Source organism: Schistocerca americana, chromosome 1 (genome assembly GCF_021461395.2).
Source record: "Schistocerca americana isolate TAMUIC-IGC-003095 chromosome 1, iqSchAmer2.1, whole genome shotgun sequence".
Classification (NCBI taxonomy): Eukaryota; Metazoa; Arthropoda; class Insecta; order Orthoptera; family Acrididae; genus Schistocerca; species Schistocerca americana.
In genome coordinates this window covers 753883380-753905284 of record NC_060119.1, presented here as the reverse complement: position 1 = coordinate 753905284, position 21905 = coordinate 753883380, and the positions used below count along the sequence as shown (strand labels likewise).

The 21905-nt window shown below is 39.4% G+C and overlaps 1 protein-coding gene and 1 non-coding gene across 11 annotated transcripts in view; both read left to right on the top strand.

Annotated features, from left to right (window-relative positions):
- LOC124611222 (protein lap4) overlaps positions 1-21905 on the top strand; it is a 528343-nt gene that overhangs the window by 481948 nt on the left and 24490 nt on the right. For 7 of the 10 annotated variants that reach the window (XM_047140227.1, XM_047140228.1, XM_047140225.1 and 4 more), the window contains 3 exons: positions 2538-2663; positions 3244-3369; positions 17606-17806. In XM_047140227.1, coding sequence (XP_046996183.1) covers positions 2538-2663; positions 3244-3369; positions 17606-17806 — 453 coding nt within the window. Of the gene's footprint in view, positions 1-2537; positions 2664-3243; positions 3370-16936; positions 16963-17605; positions 17807-21905 lie in introns of all 10 variants that reach the window. The other 3 variants (XM_047140226.1, XM_047140232.1, XM_047140229.1) reach the window with 3 other exon arrangements.
- Trnat-agu lies at positions 19762-19834 on the top strand. The gene has a single exon. It is a non-coding gene; the product is annotated as a tRNA-Thr (tRNA).

The window sequence follows — 21905 nt, the reverse complement described above, 5'->3', positions numbered from 1 at the left end:
CTATTTATATGTTTTTTAAATTATTGCAATCACTCTTTCCTCCTGCCCCCCCCTCTCTCTCTCTCCCCCCCCCCCTCCCTCCCTCTCTCTCTCCCCCCCCCCCCCTCCCTCCCTCTCTCTCTCTCTCTCTCTCTCTCTCTCTCTCTCTCTCTCTCTCTCTCTCTCTCTCTCTCCCCCCCCCCCTTTCTCTCTCTCTCTCTCTCTCTCTCTCTCCCCCCCCCCCCTCCCTCCCTCTCCCTCTCCCTTCCTTCCTTCCTTCCTTCCTTCCTCTCTTTCTCTCCCCTCCCTCTGCCCCCTTCTTTATCCTTCCTTTTAGGTACAAGTCATGATCAATGCCATTGGCAGTGCAAGGTTGGTTAACATTATATCTTTTATGTCACTTTCTGATGGGTATAGTGTAACTAACTTATATAATTCTGTTGTGTACTACAGCAAAATTTGGGAAAAGTAAAGAACAGCAGATGAGGAAACAAAAATTTGAAGGTACTGTGAACAGTATCAGACCGAAAGTCAGCACTCAGAGTTGCTTTTCACTTCAGGTGTTACGCGTTTCTAACGGCACTTTTGTGTCATTTAATTTCTTCTTTGAATTATTTTGAAGTGCAACAAGTGTAACAAAAATAAAACAGGAAAATATACTACAAAATCTTGTGTTTAAAAACTCTGGAACTACTGACTGTTTTGATTGTGCTTAATGTAACAATAAAATGTGGGATTATTTGTTACTAAAATACCGCTGCTATTTAATGACTGGATTTTGTAATGTACTCACTGAGTGAGGGAATAAAATTACTCCCTTAACTTAAAAAACAGAATTGTCTTGTTTTTATTGTTTTGACAGAAACCTAAAAATCCCAAGTATACTCGGACAACATAAAAGATTAAAAAAAAAAAAAAAAGAAACCTTGCTTATAACCATTTCAGTACTAACAGTTAAGTGTTCTGCTGCTAGTGAACACCTGGTACTACATTTGTAGCCTGACTGTGTGTTTAGGTTGAGGTTGGGCCACTAGATTTGTCTTTAATGTTTGTAGCTTTGGCTACTCTACAACAAAATGTGTGCTTTTAGATACTCTTCTGTATTGTTATCTAGACAGTGCTCTCCAAAAAGGATGGATATAGTGATCCAGAGTTTGACATTGAACTTAGCAGCTCAGAAAGTGAAGATGAATGTGATGCTACTTCATTAGAGACTGAAAGTGACAGCATTTCGTCAGTTCAGTGATGAATGCTTGCCAGTGGTAGAAGATACATACATCCACTGTACTCCAGCCAGCTCATCCAAGATTTATGTTCATGGGACACCATTGGGAAATACACGGTTAGACTTCATAGCTACACAGAAACTTATGATGTCATTCATTATGAGATGTTTTTTCATTTATAAAAAAAATGTATTGTTTTTTGGAATGTAATTTGGGGAAAAAATTTGTTAAATTAACAGATTAAGGAGAAACACATGTGACGTCCAGAGTGGTACCAGCCTTTAGATTTGGCACCACTAAGGTGGATTTCACATTACAAACACCACCACCCCCCCACCCCTCCTTTTTTTTAAAACAGCATATTGTCCAGCCAATTGAATCACCTATTCCAAACATATTTGCCCCATTTCAAAAGCTGCCAACTATTCCGTATGAAGAAGCCTCTTCCATACAGCTGTGGCTATCACATCTGTAGCGATGAGCAGTCCCTCGCACAATATACCAAGGATCTCACTGAGGCATTCACTGACCATAATTGCTCTCCCAACCTTTTACAGATACAGATCTCCCATGTTTTATCTATCCAGTCACCTCCCAACTCGCAAAGTCTCACCGGCTGACCTCAGAGGAGCATTCCCTTCATGACTCAGTACCATTCAGGACGGGAACAACAAAATCACATTCTCTGCCAAGGTTTCGACTATCTCTCATCATGCCCTCAAATGAAGAATCTTCTACCGACTATCCTTCCCACCTGCTCCCACAGAGGTATTCCATTGCCCACCGAACCTATACAGTATCCTTGTTCATCCCTATACAACTCATGCTCCCAATCCCTTGCCTTATGGCTCATACCTCTGTAATAGACCTAGATGCAAGACCAATCCCATACCCCCTCCCACCCCCACCAAGTACAGTCTGGTCACAAGAATCACCTATCCGATCAGGGGCGGGACTACCTCTGAAACCAGTCATGTGATCTACAAGCTAAGCTGCAACCTCTCTCTCTCTCTCTCTCTCTCTCTCTCTCTCTCTCTCTCTCTCTGCCCCCTGCCTTCCTGCCCCTCTCCTCCTTTCTTTCTAGGTAAACCATTTCACTTCTCTCTCAATTTAGTTGCTGCAGTTGACTGAGTAGTTCTAATTTGTTACATTTTTGTGTTTTTGTTTCCCAAATTGTTCCAGCTTTGTCTATTGGTAGAGGTGTGTCTTTTCTTTTATGTGTTGTACTGAAGAAGTAACAATTGCTGTTGTGTATTATTAAGTCATGAAATCTCCCTGCAGTTAACATACTTTCTGTGTAGAGTAACTGAAGGAACATAGTGTCTTTTATAGTATTCTATATCTAAGGGCCTTCTGACTTCGGAAGATGAGAAGGATCTTTCACCAGCTGAACAGAGGGCATTAAGAGCGGAGAAAAGAGCTGCATGGAGGCAGGCACGGCTAAAATCCCTTGAACAGGTTAGTCTATGAAAGAGTATATTCCTTTCGTAAAAGACATTTTAATGAAGCTACAAATTCCATTATTTTCAATATGAAAATGTTCAAACCAATGTGACAGATGTTCATTACTGACATTTGTTGAGAGTTCACCAGACATTTCCTGCTACCAGACTTGTTATTAGGTGCAGTTACATGTTGACATTATTTCAGAACACAAGTCAATAACTCAAGGTTAGTTACAGAAATCAAAATTTTAGGTAATTTGCTGTTTCTGTTAATCAGTGTGGTTTGTAATGATGTTAAAGTGTTGCACTTCCATATCCAGCTGTATTTTGCCAACTTCTGGCTCCACACTGCTTCATGGTTGCAAACATGATAATAGTATTGCAGCTTTGATAGCAGATAACTTATAATTTTTGAATACAATCATGAATAAATTTACAGCGGTATAAATGGTAGTAAATTAATTGCTAGTTTTGTTCTAAAAGTTACCGACCACTGCATCAGGGTGAAGTAAAAGAGTAAAACCATCAGATTCATTGCTTAATATAATTGTGTGTACTGTTTTATCTCATATATCTCTCTTGTACTGTTGTAGGATGCATTACAGGCTCAAATGGTCATTAAGAAAATGAGTGAAATGATTGATGCCAAACCTCAGATTTCTGATACCATTCCAAGAGGGAGTAATGGCACTGATCAAGATAATGAGAACAATACAGAGGTATGTGAAGTTTTGATTTTTTTGGACTGTCTTGTTTTATTTTATCTATTTATTGGGGTGAAGTGGTCTAAAGCACACATTATAAAACAAACAAATGAAACAGTCTTAAATAAATGAAGACAAACAAAATACGTATTCTGTAAGTTGTCATTGTTTTACCGGAACCATTATTTTACCATAACCATTATTTTAATGTTCTGATTGACTCTATAATGCTGTGTGTTAACAAACTGTTTAGTGTAAAATAAATGTCAAATTGTATTGCTAAATTTCACATATTGCTATTACCTTTTGAACACATCCACCAGTGTCTTCTTTGCTTTTTTGAAAGAGGCTCTCTGTACCATCTGCATTGTGATTCTGCTCTGAAACCTTATTGGCCTCGAATCATGTGCTTCTCTTATTCCCTGTTACGTGAGAATTTTTTCTGGTAACTCATTTTGGTGTATACCTTTTTGACTTTCGCAGAACTATGTATGTTTTTTTATTACAAATTTGTGGGTAATCTTTGCCATTCATTTGGAATATGTGATAGGAGAACAACAGCTTTTTTGTTTTTGATGCTATTATGGGATCGTTCTCTTTGTATAGTTTCTCATTAGGTTGTGGGACAGGCTAAATTTTGAGAGATCTCCTATTCAGCATTTCCTGTTGTAGGTCATTCTGCTGGTTCATGCCACTTACATATTTATACGTATTGACCTAAATGATCTTCCCATAATCCATACTAATACATCATTCGAACATTGCAAAGCAATTGAAATTGAATGAGCAAGTGAGGATTGTGCTAGGGAAGGCAAATGGTTTACTTTTGTTTATTGGGAGAATTTTGGGAAAGGAGACCACATATGGGACACCAGCGTGACATACTATTGAGTACTGCTAGTGTGTTTGGGATCAACACCTGTCTGGATGAAAGGAAGACATCGAGGCAAGTCAGAGGTGGGTTGCTAGATTAGTTACAACATGCAAGTATTATGGAGATGCTTTGGGAACTGTAATGGGGAATCCCCCCCCCCCCCAGGGAAGGTAAATTTCTTGTCGAGGAACACTACTGAGAAAATCTAGAGACCTGACAGTTGGAGGTAACTGCAGAATGATTCTACTGCCATCAGTATACATTTTCCGTGAGGAACATGAAAGTAAGATATGAGAAAATATGATGGATATGGAGGGATATAGACAATAGATGGTCATTTTTTCCTCTCTCTTTTGTGAGGGGAGCAGGAAAGGAAATGATCAGAAGTGGTACTGGTACAGGGTACCCTCTGCCATGCAGCTACAGTGGCTTGCGGAGTATGTGTGTAGATGTAGATGTAGATGTATCCTCGAAACAAATAATATCACCTTTTCAGCATCTTCCTGAATTTGTATCCGAAGGGCAACAATCTCTTAACCACTAAGATGGGTGAGAAGTTCTGTCTCAGCATTCTCATCATATAATGCTAGGATTGGAGAAGGTGTTAGCACATCTTTAAGGACAAGTAAAGATGTTTCTCGCATTTCTTTCCAGGAAAATTTCTTGTCTCCCTGCAGTAGTTCTGCCAAGGGATGTGCCTTGGTACGTAAGTCCCTTATGAACCACCAGTAGTATGAACATACTCCAAGAAAGCTTTTTGCAATTTAAATTTGCTGGAGACTTGGAAAGTCAGTGTCTGTTACTATTTTCTCTGGATCAGGTTATATTTCTTTGTCATTCACTAGATGCCCCAAGACTTTTATTTGTTGGACGGCAGAGTGTCATTTTTTCAGATTCAGATGGAAGCATGCAGTCCGAACACACTTCAATGTGGTGGTAGCAGTGTAGATGTTCTTCAAATGTCATTTGAAAAAATGACAGTGTCATTCACATAGCAAAGATGCATTGCCATTTATAAGCACTTTAGTGGCTGGAATGTTACATAATCTACACAGCATAACTTTGAACTCACAGAGGCTGTTAGAAGTCGTGAAGGCAATGGTTTCCTGGTCAGTCTCATCAGCCTTGATTTGCCAGTAGCCTGACTGCATGGAAGTTGTTGAAAACTACTTTGCTTCTCTAGAGTGTAATGATTCCATGGCAGTGGGTAGTTATCTTTCTTCACAATTTTGTTCAGTTATTGGTAGTTGACTCCGAAATACCGTGTGCCATCATTCTTCTTCACAAGGACCAAGGACTCTTTGAAAGTTGTTATGAAGATAGTATCCGTTCGTTCGGACATGTCTGAAAGAACAGATACCATCTTCATATAGTTAAGGCTAATCAACCATTGACCTCCTTCTTCTGTGCTGGATGCACACGCATTGCCCTAACTCTTACGGGACTCAGTAAGATTGTCTGCTGTGAGTAATGAATGTAATGGGCAGGGGCACTACGAATGTAGTGTGTGGACATTAAGTTGTGAATGTGAGTCTCACAGGGAGCTTGCAAGGGATAAATCCCTGCAGTCACACTATCCTCTGTGCCCTCGGTGGCTCAGATGGGTAGAGCGTCTGCCGTGTAAGCTACAGATCCCGGGTTCGAGTCCCGGTCGGAGCACACATTTTCAACTGTCGCCGTTGATGTATATCAATGCCTTCGACAGCTTAGGTCTTGATTTAATTATCATTTCATTCTTTGAAAGTTGGGTGATGTCATCTTGCAGTACCTTCCAGAATGTAATATTCACTCTGCAGCAGAGTGTGCACTGATATGAAACTTCCTGGCAGATTAAATCTGTGTGCTAGACTGAGACTCGAACTTGGGACCTTTGCCTTTTGTGGGCAAATGCTCTGCCTACTGGGCTACCCAAGCATGACACCTGACCTGTCCTCACAGATTTACTTTCATCAGTGCCTCATCTCCTACCTCCCAAACATCACCGCAGCTCTCCTGTGAAACTTGCAAGACCAGTTCTCCTGGAAGAAAGGGTGTTGGAGAGACATGGCTTAGCCACAGCCTGAGGAATGTTTCCAAAATGAAATTTTCACCTTTAGCAGCATGTGCACTGACATGAAACCTCCTGGTAGATTAATACTGTGTGCCAGACCGAGACTCGAACTTGGACCTTCACCTTTATGTGCAAGTGCTCTACTAACTTGCAGTATCTTCTTTACTTCCTCTGAAATTATCTTTCATTTAGCTGGCAACACGCGGTACGAACACTGGCTATTTTGTGTATGATGTGCAGTGTTGATAAGCTGTTATACCATGGGACTGTCTTTTCTCTACTCAGGATTTGAAAGTATCTGATAATTGGCATAGAATGTGTAATACTTTCAAACATTGTTCCTCGTCAGACCAGATTCTATTGGTAATTTGATAGTAACTTCCACCACCGTGTTGTCTGTAGTGATGGCAGCGCATGATTTTTCATCAGTGGCTTTAAGCTGCCCTTCCTGGACTGTTTCAATTATCTCTCTGCACATATTTGTAGGGATGAGTCATACCTGCTTGTGACAGTTAGTGATCCAAAGTTTTGCTTGACTACCTACAATGATATGAACCCTGCTGACACACAGATTTTTTTTGAGAGTGTGAGTAGCTTTTAGCCTTCAATAAAAACTTCACAGTTTAACTGAGCATCTAGATTGACAACTGGAACTTACATAGAAAATGGCAGCATAAGGTTGTCTTCAATGGCTGGGTTGTCATTTGATTGCTGTGGGACAAGTCTGGGTTGGTATTGTTCATTCTCCCTGTTGTGTGTCACCTGGTGGCAAGGATTGGTGCTAAAGATCATTAGACCTTGTCTTCAGCATCTTCTATTATCCCCTGACGTTTGGGGTCAAATTCATGCTGCTATTTCTTGTGTTCTCCGTCTACAAGTTCTGGCTGTTATCAACTGCTGTATCTCTTGTCTAACTGCCTGGCATATGTGAAAGGAGAGGTCATGGTGACCTTCCACAACTGCCATAGTGGTCACATTTGGGAGTTGGTCATTCATCTTTCGTCTGAATCACTTCTGTTGCATATCCTGGATGCACTGGCTCCACTAGATGAATTTCTCTGTTTTTGCGACATGTTTTACCAGAAAAGCTGGTAGAGATCCTTAGTAACTCATTTCATCAAGGTTGAGACTTTGTCAGCTTCTGTCAAATTCAGATTCACATTGTGGCATAGGGCCAAAACATTCTGTGACCCTTTTCTTGAGATGTTGTTCTGCTACTTGCCGGCTTGCTGTTGATTGTCACCTCACCAAATGTTTTCTTCAGTTAGTCTGGAATTTATCCCAGATGTTGAGCTTATCTTCGTCATTCTTGAACCAGTGCTTGACTGTTCCATGTCAAGTAAAAGTTCAAGTTTGGCAAATGCATCATGTCATCCCACCTGTTGTACTTGGCAACTCTGTCACATCCTTTCAACTGTTTCGACATATCCTGAGCAGCATCTCTGGATAGCGCCAGTAGTTGCATGACATGCAGCTGATGTGCCGTTTTGGAATGCTTTGGTCTTCTGAATGTACGAGGGGCGTTTGAAAAGTCCGTGCAAAAATAAAAACTACTTAAGTGTTTGGGGTATACCTTTTTTATTTTTCACATAGTCCCTTCCCTCCCCAATGAACCACGGACCTTGCCGTTGGTGGGGAGGCTTGCGTGTCTCAGCGATACAGATAACTGTACTGTAGGTGCAACCACAATGGAGGGGTATCTGTTGAGAGGCCAGACAAACATGTGCTTCATGAAGAGGGGCAGCAACCTTTTCAGTAGTTGCAGGGGCAACAGTCTGGATGATTGACTGATCTGGCCTTGTAACACTAACCAAAACGGCCTTGCTGTGCTGGTACTGCGAACAGCTGAAAGCAAGGGGAAACTACAGCCTCAATTTTTCCTAAGGGCATGTAGCTTTACAGTATGGTTGAATGATGATGGCATCCTCTTGGGTAAAATATTCCGGAGGTAAAATAATCCCCCATTCGGATCTCCGGGCAGGGACTACTCAAAAGGACGTCATTATCAGGAGAAAGAAAACTGGCATTCTACGGATGGGAACATAGGATGTCAGGTCCCTTAATCGGGTAAGTATGTTAGAAAATTTAAAAAGGGAAATGGATAGGGTAAAGTTAGATATAGTGGGAATTAGTGAAGCTCGGTGGCAGGAGGAACAAGACTTTTGTTCAGGTGAATAGAAGGTTATAAATACAAAATCAAATAGGGGTAATGCAGGAGTAGGTTTAATAGTGAATAAAAGAATAGGAGTGCGGGTAAGCTACTACAAACAGCATAGTGAACGCATTATTTTCTGGCCAAGATAGACACGAAGCGTACAACTACTACAGTAGTAAAGGTTTATACGCCAATTTGCGCTGCAGATGACGAAGAAATTGATGAAATGTATGATGAGATAAAAGAAATTATTCGGATAGTGAAGGGAGACAAAAATTTAATAGTCATGGGTGACTGGAATTAAATAGTAGGAAAAGGAAGAAAAGGAAACGTGGTAGCTGAATATGGATTAGGGTAAGAAATGAAGAGGAAGCTGCCTGGTAGAATTTTCCACAGAGCATAACTTAGTCATAGCTAACACTTGGTTCAAGAATCATGAAAGAAGGGAGAGCATTAGGGAATGATTGACAGGAATGGGGGAAAGAAATACAGTAGAAGAAGAATGGGTAGCTTTGAGGGATGAAGTAGTGAAGGCAGCAGAGGATCAAGTGGGTAAAAAGATGAGGGCTAGTAGAAACCCTTGGGTAACAGAAGAAGTATTGAATTTAATTGATGAAAGGAGAAAATATAAAAATGCAGTAAATGAAGCAGGCAAAAAGGAATACAAATGTCTCAAAAATGAGATTGACAGGAAGTGCAAAATGGCTAAGCAGTGATGGCTAGAGGACAAATGTAAGGATGTAGAGGCTTATCTCACTAGGGGTAAGATAGATACTGCCCACAGGAAAATTAAAGAGACCATTGGAGAAAAGAGAACCACTTGTATGAATATCAAGAGCTCCGATGGAAACCCAGTTCTAAGCAAAGAAGGGAAAGCAGAAAGGTGGGAGGAGTATATAGAGGGTCTATACAAGGGCGATGTACTTGAGGAGAGAGGAGAATATTAGGGAAATGGAAGAGGGTGTAGATGAAGATGAAATGGGAGATATGATACTGCATAAAGTGTTTGACAGAGCACTGAAAGACCTAAGTCGAAACAAGGCTCCGGGAGTAGACAACATTCCATTAGAACTACTGACAGCCTTGGGAGAGCCAGTCCTGACAAAACTCTTCCATGTTGTCAGGAAGATGTATGAGACAGGTGAAGTACCCTCAGATTTCAAGAAGAATATAATAATTCCAATCCCAAAGAAAGCAGGTGTTGACAGATGTGAAAATTACCGAACTATCAGTTTACTAAGTCACAGCTGCAAAATACTAACGCGAATTCTTTACAGACGAATGGAAAAACTGGTAGAAGCCAACCTCGGGGAAGATCAATTTGGATTCTGTAGAAATGTTGGAACATGTGAGGCAATGCTGAACCCACAACTTATCTTAGAAAATAGATTAAGGAAAAGGAAACCTACATTCGTAGCATTTGAAGACTTAGAGAAAGTTTTTGATAATGTTGACTGGAATACTCTCTTTCAGATTCTAAAGGTGGTAGGGGTAAAATACAGGGGCGAAAGGCTATTTACAATTTGTACAGAAACCAGGTGGCAGTTATAAGTAGACCACGGATTTTTAGGTCGTGAAAAAGTGTGTTTTAGGCACCTAAAATCGGCTCCTTCAGTAGTTCATTTAGGCTTTATAAAACCTAAAATAGTCTCTAATAAAAATGATGCATTGAAAATAAAAATACACAGTGTTGACAGTATGAACATCTTATTAGTCATTAAAACAAGGAGAATGAATATTTACACAGTTACAGAGCACAGCAATCTACGACATTAATGTTGAACATAACTCCAAATATTTTTGAGTTACTGCAAGATAAAGATCTCCGTAAAAAGATGTGGCAATGGTTTAATTAATACATTCGTAGTTTCACATATTCTGACCATAGTTGGCATCACAATAAATAACCAAAATCTTTTCTAAGTTTTCTAGTGAATAACTGTGGCGCTTGTCAGTCAGAATCAATTTATACGCTGAAAAATAACGTTCTACATCAACAGATGTGACGGGGGCGTACTTCATTTTCGGCACATGTTGGACAGGAATGCTGCAGTCAGGAGTGCTGGATTTTCCACTATGTCGGCAGCTGCACACAACTCCTTCAGGCCAGTGTCCTTCTGCAAAACCGTTTTCATTTTTGCCCGTACTTTTTCCCCTACTTCACCTGGCACTTCATTAATTTTCATTTTGACTTCTTCAAGCAAAGAAATATTGTCGTAGATAGGTCTCCCTGAGCCTTCTAATTGTGAAATTTTTCTTGCCATAAATGTGTAGTGGGCCCTAATGTAAGATAAGTACCGTTTTCAAGAAGAATCTTTGAGTAACTCCATTGCTATAGTTACGGATGCAGCATCTTCTGGTATATTTTCAACCAGCTTCTGGACAGGTGAGAGGTGCGTACTATAGTATTCTGCTGCTATCAGCCACGTGCCCCAGCGGGTGACAACAGGCTCTGGTGGCAATGGGACATCCGGAAGCTGTTCTTTGAATGCCTGTATTCTTGATGGTGCCGTAACAAAAATTTTCTTTGCCATAGATATTACTTCATTTACTTTAGGAAATTGCAGCCTTACTTGCTCTGCTATGCGGTTGATCCCATGTACTACACAAGTTACGTGCAGAATCAATAGGTAGAATACTTTTAATAGTTGAAACGCTGCTATCATACATCCAGCAGCATCAGTGACGGCCAGAAGCACCTTATTCTCATCCACTCCGTTTGGGTATAGCACCTTAAGCCCATTGTTCACAAACTGTGCTTTTGTTTGTTGGTTAGTTTTTGCAAGCTGTTTATAGTAAATCAAATGAGCCCTGGATGGTGCATCTGGATCTAGCTTGCCAATAATGAGGTTTGCAATGTAACAGCCAAGACTGTCAGTAGTTCCGTCCACAGAAATCCATATACAAGATTCTCCAACATCTTCTCGGATTCTGTGCAATGCAGCATTGTAAGCTGAATCCACATAATTCTTATATAAAGTTGACTCTGCAAGAATAGACTGATGGCAGTACTTCTCAAGAAAACCTCTGAAAATAGGGTTTTCTAGTTTCCGAAAGGGGATGTTAGCTGCCACAAGTGCATGACACAAATCACCGCAGAACTTGTTTTTTTCGGAGGATTCACCAGATTTATTGGTTAAAAGAGTTTGCTTCAATTTTGACTTTCGTTCAACATTAGCTTTATGTGCGATTCCATCTGCACGCTGAGTTAAGTGAGATTTCTTAACACTCGAAACCTAATATGAGAGAAAAGGGAAATGCAGTTTAGAATCGCATATAAAGAGTATTTCGAATTACTAAAGGATAGCGATAAAAAAGAATCCTAAGTGACAGGAAAATAAGAAGTCTAAGAAAAACATCAACTAAACTCTTTGTTGCATGCTTGGCAGAAAATAATTTTCCCCTCTGTTGTATATTGCGAAAAATCTTGCAGCCACTGCCTAAAATGAGTAGACTTTGAAGTAGCTGTTTTCGGCATGGCATAGTATTCTCACACAGAAACTAGAATTTGTTTTGCACTTAGAACGTCAGTAACACTTAACACGTCGGTCGCTATACACTGTACTGATTTGTTTTCGCTGGGAAAAAGTGAACAATGACCTGTTTTTTTTTTTTTTTTTTCCTTTTACTGCAGTTCATGGGAGCGGTAGGGGAAGTACTGTACTCGTTGCGGGACAAATGGCACCTGACAGATGGCCGCGCCTTCTGAACAAGCGAATGGAATCTACCGGTGCTTCAGATGAAAACATCTCATTACTGGCAAATTATTTTTCGAACTGGAAAATTCACGTATATTACCTTTCACCAAACAGAGTAGTTTGATAGGACTGCCTGTAGACAGCAGTGAGAATATGCGCGAAGGGCAGTAATTTAGCTATAGAGGGTGTCTGCGATTAACATTGTGATTTTTTAATCCGTGCTCAGCTTAAGGCCTATGAAACTGTTTCTTTGCGAAAATACACAGCTGGCCAGAATCCTACGAACAAAATATTTTCAAATATAACATTTAGTACTCCTACGTTCGACTCTAATGTGTAACTCAAATCTTTGACCGGTTCCCATTCGCTCACCAAAGTTAAACACTGTCGCGCTCGGCGCGTACTTGGATGGATGACCATTCAACCGTACCGAGTGCTGTTGTTAGTAAGGCAAGCAAAGGAATTGTAAACAGTCTCTAACGACCTTCGCCTTCGACGAGACATAAAGCCTTTAAGTTTACTTCCTTTTTCTAATCTTTGAAAACACAAGAACTCTTGTCAGATTAATGAAATAGGTAGTTTTTAGGATTTTGATGCCGAAATAGGCAAAATTAGGCGTCAACATCGAAATACGCAATTTTAGGTCCTGTAGAACTAACGGTATTCATTTTAGTTAGTCATGAAACGCATAAGTACCAACTTATATGCAAATTGGTGCTTAGGAAAAAAAAATAGGTTTTAACCTAAAGATACCTGATCTATTTTTTACATATGAATAATAAAACACATATAAAGAGTGTTTGGTATTAACAGAGATAGCGATATAAAAAAATAGAAAAAGACCGAAGTGTTAGGCAAATACGAAGCATGAGCGCATATCAACTAGCCACCTCGCTGCACGCTGGGCAGAAAATATTTTTTTCCATCAGTCGTATAGTGTGAAAAAACTTGGAGCGACTGTCTTACATGATGAAATAGGCACTAACGTCGAAATAGGCTTTTTTAGGTCCTATAGAAATAACGCTATTAAGTGTAAATAGTCATGAAATGCATAAGTTCAAATTTTCATGCAAATAGGAACTCGGGAACAAAATAGGTTTTTACCTAAAATCCGCGGTCTAGTTATAAGAGTTGAGGGACATGAAAGGGAAGCAGTGGTTTGGATGGGAGTGAGACAAGGTTGTAGCCTCTCCCCGATGTTATCCAATCTGTATATTGAGCAAGCAATAAAGAAAACAAAAGAAAAATTCGGAGTAGGTATTAAAATCCATGGAGAAGAAATAAAAACTTTGATGTTCGCTGATGACATTGTAATTCTGTCAGAGACAGCGAAGGGCCTGGAAAAGCAGTTGAACGGAATGGAAAGTGTCTTGAAAGGAGGATATAAGACTAAAATCAACAAAAGCAAAACGAGGATAATGGAATGTTGTCGAATGTAGTTGGGTGCTGCTGAGGGAATTAGATTAGGAAATGAGACACTTAAAGTAGTAAAGGAGTTTTGCTATTTGGGGAGCAAAATAACTGATGATGGTCGAAGTAGAGAGGATATAAAATGTAGACTGGCAATGGCAAGCAAAGCGTTTCTGAAGAAGAAAAATTTGTCAACATCGAGCATAGATTTAAGTGTCAGGAAGTTCTTTGTGAAAGTATTTGTATGGAGTGTAGCCGTGTATGGAAGTGAAACATGGGCATTAAATAGTTTAGACAAGAAGAGAATGGAAGCTTTCGAAGTGTGGTGGTACAGAAGAATGCTGAAGATTAGCTGGGTAGATCACATAACTAATGAGGAGGTATTGAATAGAATTGGGGAGAAGAGTAATTTGTGGAACAACTGGACTAGAAGAAGGGATTGGTTAGTAGGACACGTTTGGAGGCATCGAAGGATCACCAGTTTAGTATTGGAGGGCAGTGTGGAGGGTAAAAATCATAGAGGGAGACCAAGAGATGAATACACTAAGCAAATTCAGAAGGATGTAGGTTGCAGGTGCTGGGATATGAAGAAGCTTTCACAGGGTAGAGTAGCATGGAGAGCTGCATTAAACCAGTCCCAGGACTGAAGACCACAACAACAACAACAACAACAACAACAACAACAACAACAACAACAGTCTCCTTTTAGACTTAAACACTTCGTTCAATGCTGTTCTAATTTGTTGATCTCTCCCGAATAATAGGAATTGTCCAAGTCCGCATAATAGCTATTAGTTGCTGCAATAACCTCCTCGTTTGAATAAAATCTTTGTCCCACCAGCCCTTTCTTCAAATTGGGGAACAAATAGTAATCCGAGGGAGCCAAGTCTGGAGAATAGGCTGGATGTGAAACGAGTTGGAATACTATTTCCATTAATTTTGCGACCACAACTGCGGAGGTGTGTGCTGGTACATTGTTGTGATGGAAAAAGACTTTTTTGCAGTCCAATCGCTGGCGTTTCTCTTGCAGCTTGGTTTTCAAACGGTCAAATAACAATGAATAATATGCATCTGTAATAGTTTTTCCCTTTTCCAGCTAGTCGATGAGGATTATCCCTTGCGAATCCCAAAAGACAGTCACCATAATCTTTCCGGCTGAATGAATGGTCTTCGCCTTTTTTTGGTGCAGATTCTCCCTTGGTAACCCATATTTTAGATTGTTCTTTGGTCCCAGGAGTATAGTAGTGTATCTATGTTTCATCCACAGTGATGAAACGATGCTTAAAGACCTGTGGATTCTTCCTGAACAGCTGCAAACCATCCCTGCAACACTTCACACGATTCAGTTTTTGGTCAAGTGTGAGCATCATGGAACCCATTTTGTGGATAGCTATCTCATGTCCAAATGTTTATGGAAAATATTATGTACCCTTTCATTCGAGATGCCCACAGCACTAGCAATCTCGCACACCTTAACTGTTCTGTCATCCGTCACCATATCGTGGATTTTATCAATGATTTCTGGAATCATAACCTCCACAGGGCGTCCAGAACATTTGGCACCTCTTGTGCCCATATGGCCACTCTGAAAAATTTTGAAACCACTTATAAACTGTTCTAATCGAAGGTGCAGAGTCACCATAATGTTTATCAAGCTTCTCCTTAGTTTCCTGAGGCATTTTGTTTTTCATGAAGTAATGTTTAATTGCCTCGCGAAATTCTTTTTTGTTCATTTTGTCGACTTTCTTGATTCACTTGAATGCCAGACACAAAGAAATAGACCAATATGGCTGAAACTTGGTGTGCGTTCTTTCCAAACATGCTACTAACTAAACAAGACCTCGATACGTGCCGGTAGTGCCATCTCTGGGACTTTGCACGGACTTCTCGAATGCCCCTCGAAAGACAATGGGAATGATGTACTACTTGTATTCCAGTTCCTGGCCATGTAGGTGACAGCTTTTCCATTTACTGATTGGAGACAGGATGATACAGAGGTTTTGAAGTACTTTCTGCCTACACCAAACAGTGACACATCTTAACCGCACTAGAGTCCAAATTCCAAAGCAGAATCGTCAGTGAAGTACCGAAATTATCATCAAAAGCATGTTTATTATAAACACCAGCAATCAGCGATAACAGAATGGAACTGATTCCTGGATGTCAGGTGCTGATATTTGTACCAACATCGAATATTACAGACTTTACCAACATCACATACCTAAGAAATTTGGAGAAACTTTGAAAAATGGAAATTATTGCTGGTGGTCAGGTTCGAACTGGTAACCCAAAGCACACCAGCCAGTGACTCCAATCCACAATGTCTGCAGCAGGGAATGCAGCTGTATGCTTGATAGGGAGGTCTCTGTTATTCGTAGTCTGATTCCAAATTTTTGCCTTCTCTCAATATTATTTCATCTAAGAGTTTGTTATGAAAGCTGATACAAACATAGACAAATTGAAGACATTTCTGTAGTTCACAACATGTAAGAAAGCAATTTGACAAAATCTATTCTACTGATTGTGCGTTGCATATTCATGAATATGTAATAAAATGCTTATTGGATGACATTCTTCATGGAACTCCCAACATACTGCAGAAGAGGAACCATCAAATTTAAACATAGTAAATTTTGCATTGTTCCTGTGCATATGCTGTAGTGGCTAACTCATAGTGGCTTTCCACATGAAATTTCAAAATACAGTGTTTGCTGCATTTTTCTGACTTGCTTATTATGTGTTTTGTGTTCGTAATCTAGAACGTGAAGTGGACATTGGTTTAATCATACTGTGTTCCTCGCCTTGTTTACAAACACACATTATTGGCTTGTCTTTTGTAAATGAAAATACTTTGCGTCACCTGAATTTGAATCCAGTAGAAGCGGAGACATTATATGGTGGAAGCCAGGTTTAATAATTTTTGTTATATCCTTGATAAGGATAGAGCATATTAATAGCTGTGTCTCTACTTTTTTCATACCCAATCTCCTAAGAGTAATGTAGTTTCTTTGAAACAGTGAACAGAGCATGAAAAAATATGTAAGTAGTATTATCTTATGTAAAACAGCAGTTCAAATTTAACACACTATTTTATAACATAGATTGTTTTCTTTTGGCATGAAAAACATGAGTTAACAACATATTTATTTTACTGGGAGTGCTTGAGGGTACTGTGTAAGAAAATTCTGTCTCGGGTTTCCTCTTTACTTATTGGGAATGGTGTCAGAATGTAATGTTCTCGATTATTGTATGTGTTAATTGATTAACATTTTACTGTTTTAAATGTTTGTGTTTTGTATTCACTGCAGTAATGAACATTGACACATTAATAAGAAAAAATTAAGTAATGGAGATGGTAATGCACTGTCAGTTGATGTATCTGTTCTACTTTTCAGGCAGCTAACAGTGTTAATAATAATCTGTGAGTAAGACACTTTTTGTGCTTCGATTCCTACAGTTAAACATATTCATGACTTGCATTGCAGATACCTATAGTGTTGCCCACCAGTGAACATAACTTCTTAGCAAGGACAACCTGTGCTAGCATCTTTTAGAAATGCCATTTTGGAGCATCATTGTCGTGTTTTTTGTAGACTTATACTGAAGTTTTCCAGCTATAAAGTGACAGATTTTATATTTTTTTCTTTTTTGTGAAAATATAACTCAAAACACAGTTGCTATTTCATTTTTAAAACCCAGAATTTGTATTTATTGGACCATGTAAAATTTTATTACAGCATCTGTATAAGCAGTAAAATGATAGAACAACAGAGCTTTGTAGATGATTTTCAAAAGAGATTAGTTTGTGAATCTCATAATAGTTGTTTAAAATTTTCACAACTGCTATTTTTCATTTTGAGTACCATTAGCACAGCACTATTGCATTGAAGTGTAATCATATTGTGAATGTGCTTTAAATTTTCAAATGTTCTCAAGAGTTGTTATGAAGCAGTTGTGAAAGTTTGTACATTAGCTGCTTGAAAATGGTATGCATTAATGTTGAAACAGTTTAGTTTTAAGGAATAACTTGACTAACCTGCTCGAACCTGTGTCTGCCCTGGTAGTTGCGCACAGCTTTACGGCCCTCTAGTGACGATTTTCCTAAGTTGGCCCTGCGGGCCAGAGAAGGTGCAACAAAGGTGCGTGAATCTGAGAGAGTAGTCGGGGAAAAGGTGACAACACGAACAGAAGAATACATAGATGAGCAAACAGGCGAGGTGAAAGTTCGCACCGTAGAATATGTTGAAAAGCTGATTGAGCGAGAGGTACATGAGAAATCAGACCACTTTGTAGAGCATGGAGCACAGCATTATATTCCTATATTTTCCATATTTTCCATTTTCTAACATTGAGTGGGAATGCTAACAAATCTGTCTTTGCTCTAAATGCACATCTTTCTTCTTTTTTTTTTTTATGCAGACGTGCATATGTAGACATTAGGCACCTTCTTTCTTGCTTATCATTGTGACTTTTTTATTACATTAAAAACAAAGATGCTGTGACTTACCAAATGAGAAAGCACTGGTAGATAGACACAATAAAAAAACACACAAACACAGACACAAATTTCAAGCTTTCGCAACCCAAGGTTGCTTCATCAGGAAAGAGGGAAGGAGAGGGAAAGACGAAAGGATGTGGGTTTTAAGGAGAGGCTAAGGAGTCGTTCCAATCCCGGGAGCGGAAAGACTTACCTTAGGGGGAAAAAGGGACAGGTATACTCTCTCTCTCTCTCTCTCTCTCTCTCTCTCTCTCTCTCTCTATCTCTCTCTCTCTCTCTCTCTCTCGCGCGCCCACACACACACACACACACACACACACACACACACACACACAGCCATACATCCGCACATATACAGACACAAGCAGACACATGTAAAGGCAAAGAGTTTGGGCAGAGATGTCAGTCGAGGTGGAAGTACTGAGGCAAAGATGTTGAGTGACAAGTGATGTACGAGGGGCGGCAACTTGAAATTAGCGGAGGTTGAGGCCTGGTGGGTAACCGCTAATTTCAAGTTGCCGCCCCTCGTACACCACTTGCCACTCAACATCATCTTTGCCTCAGTACTTCCGCCTCGACTGACATCTCTGCCCAAACTCTTTGCCTTTACATATGTCTGCTTGTGTCTGTATATGTGCGGATGGATGTGTGTGTGTGTGTGTGTGTGTGTGTGTGTGTGTGTGTGTGTGTGTGGGCGCGCGAGAGGGAGGGAGAGGGAGAGAGAGAGAGAGAGAGAGAGAGAGAGAGAGAGAGAGAGAGAGTATACCTGTCCCTTTTTCCCCCTAAGGTAAGTCTTTCCGCTCCCGGGATTGGAATGACTCCTTAGCCTCTCCTTAAAACCCACATCCTTTCGTCTTTCCCTCTCCTTCCCTCTTTGCTGATGAAGCAACCTTGGGTTGCGAAAGCTTGAAATTTGTGTCTGTGTGTTTTTTATTGTGTCTGTCTACCAGCGCTTTCTCGTTTGGTAAGTTACAGCATTTTTGTTTTTTATATATTTTCCCACGTGGAATGTGACTTTTTTATTACTTTTTTTATAACTAGTAGTTTCAAATTGGAGTGAACATTCTTTGAGATTTAAAGTAGATTCAACTAATAATTGGATTTTACATCCAGTTTTTCATTCAAGCTCATTATTTGGAATTTCTCTAGTTTTCTTGACGAGCACATTCATGTCTTATTACTCTTATTGTAGAATTCGTCACACATCACCATAATCAGCAGAAAGCTCAGAATGTTATCTGAAACATTAAACATAACAGCGTGTTACAGAAAATACAACAAAAAAAAAGCACATGGCACATTTTGCCCTTCTGTTCTCAATTTTCATGGTGTAATTTTAAGTTAATAACAAGCATCCAAAGTATAAAAGAGTTTCCTCATCAGACAAGTTGCATGACTGCTTAAGACTTACACAGTAGAAGCATATTGTGTAATCTTCACAGCTATTCTTAAATTAAATTTCCCCGCAGACATTTAAGTCTCTAATATATCTACGATAACATTGGAAGCTGAAGATGTGCATTTAAATTTGTACTGCGGTATTTGACTTGGGTGATTCGTGCAGCTACGTTGACTATAATGCTGCGCTGGTGTAATGGTCAACTTATCTGACCGAGGTTCGAGTCCCAGCTGCAGCACAAATTTTAATTCACCTCTTCAGCTTCCAATGTTATTGTAGGTAAATTTGACTTCAGTAGTTCGTGCAGTTATGTTGACCATAATGCTGCGGTGGTGTAATGGTCAGCATATCTGCCTAGTAAGCAAGAAGACCCAGGTTCAAGTCCTGGCTGCAGCACAAATTTTAATTCACTTCTTCAGTTCACAATTATTGCTCATATATTGGTGAGTGATACTCTGTCCCGTTCGTTATCTGGTAGTGCTAATACATTCACATGGTTATAGTACAATAGTGACATGTACAGGTATCATGTGATCAGTACCTAGTACACTGAAACTTGCAACCACTTTAAAATTGTATCTACTCCAGTTTTATCAATTTGTCGAAAGCTTCTGAATATTAATGTTACAGAAATGGAATGCTTCACATTTGGTAACATTTGTCTCTCTCAGAAAAATTGTTATGTACCACCTACATTGTAATAGAACTATAATTTGTAAAGCCCAGTTTTCCTCACTGTTCTTAATGTAGGGTACATCCAATAATTAATGAGCAGAATATGAAAACAAACAAGTAGAAAATGAAGTTCCTCATAGAGAGCAAACACTTCAAGCCATATCTCCAAATGAGTAGAAGAATCTGGACAGTGGGAGTAAGCTGTATAACGTCACATGGGCTTAGGAAAAAATAAAAGCAGAAGAAATCAGGATAAAGTAGCTTTCTGAAAAGGAAATGATTTTTACATCAGGCATACATAGCCAAAAAACAACTAATAAAACCCTTTATATGGATGGTAGACGAGGACTTTTTTAGCAGATGAAAGGAGGTGGTCAAAAACTTTGAAATCTGGTGTTTCATAAGGATGCTCAAAATTGCAAGTCAGCTAAGATGCCAGATGAAGCAGTCCTTCAACTGATAAAATGCCAGAACTGAGAGAGATGATTAAGATGATGATGAGATACATAAATGGGCACACTCAGATACTTGAAACTCTCTTCCACACTATGTTGGAAGGTGTGCCAGAATATAAAAATGCAAGAGGCAGGCTTAGAGTACATCCACCGTAATGCTCAATGTCTGTGTTGTTTGTAGAACTTCTGCAAATCAGCCCTAGGGTTGTGAACTTGGAAGAACAACCCAGTGTGTGATACAAAGTACTATGTTGAGTAATTCCTAGAACAGAGGACTTAATAAACATTTTCCATTTGCTGGACAATTTTTAAAAATATTAATGAAGTAATAGGTGAGTAATTTCTGACATTTGCAAATACCAATAAAACAGTGGCAAAAGTGGAGAACCAAGGAACCTCACCACTTAGTAAAGAAATTTGTCCTATCACCATTTGGATTTTAACTTCTGTGTAGAAGAAGGAAATACATTGACTTCATGAAATGATATGAAATGGAATTTCTGCTTTGTCAAACACCCTATTCAGTTAGTAATTGTACCTATGAGGCGTGTGCCTCTAAAGTGCCTATGAAAGAAAACCGAAAAGTAATTAAAGATTTATAAATCAATTTGTTTATGATACCACATTTAAATCTATATTCTACAGGAATCAGTGCAACTAGCTTTTTTTCTATTAAACAAAGTATCAAAATAGAGCAGAATCAAACAAGACATGAAAATGGTCTGAACTTTATTTCCTTCGAAAGATAATAACAGATTAATGCTTGATCAATACTAATAAGCAGTCTGAGCATTTGATATCTCATCAACAGTGAGATATTTAATTAAATCACAGGCTTGGCTTGCACAAAGATGTGAATGGTTATTTCTTGTGCCCTCAGCTTGCACAAAGATGTGACTGGCCATTGCTAGTGTCCTTCTTTCAAATGAACCAATGTGGCATTTGTGGGAAGATGGATGGCTGTATATAAGTTGAATCACTGATCTCCTGACAAGTGCAGTGCCTTAATCACTATGCCACAATGTTTAGTCTGTTATAAATGAAACAACTGTCTGAAGTCTTATAAATTTATGGAGACTGTAAGGAAATGAAAGAGGTGAAATCTTGGTTGGAACCTTGGTGAAAGAAGGGAGGCACTCAAGTGATAGTCCCAATATGTTACTCAGATTGGTTAAATTTGTAGTTTTCAAGATAGCAGACAGGAAGAATGGTATAGTGATACCAAACTGGGTGTACATACTCTTGTGTGTGATTTCTATTACAAGCAACTAGAGATGAAGATACACAAAAGCCTGGAAGACCATTGATAAGACTGCTGACATGTGGTCTTCAGTCCG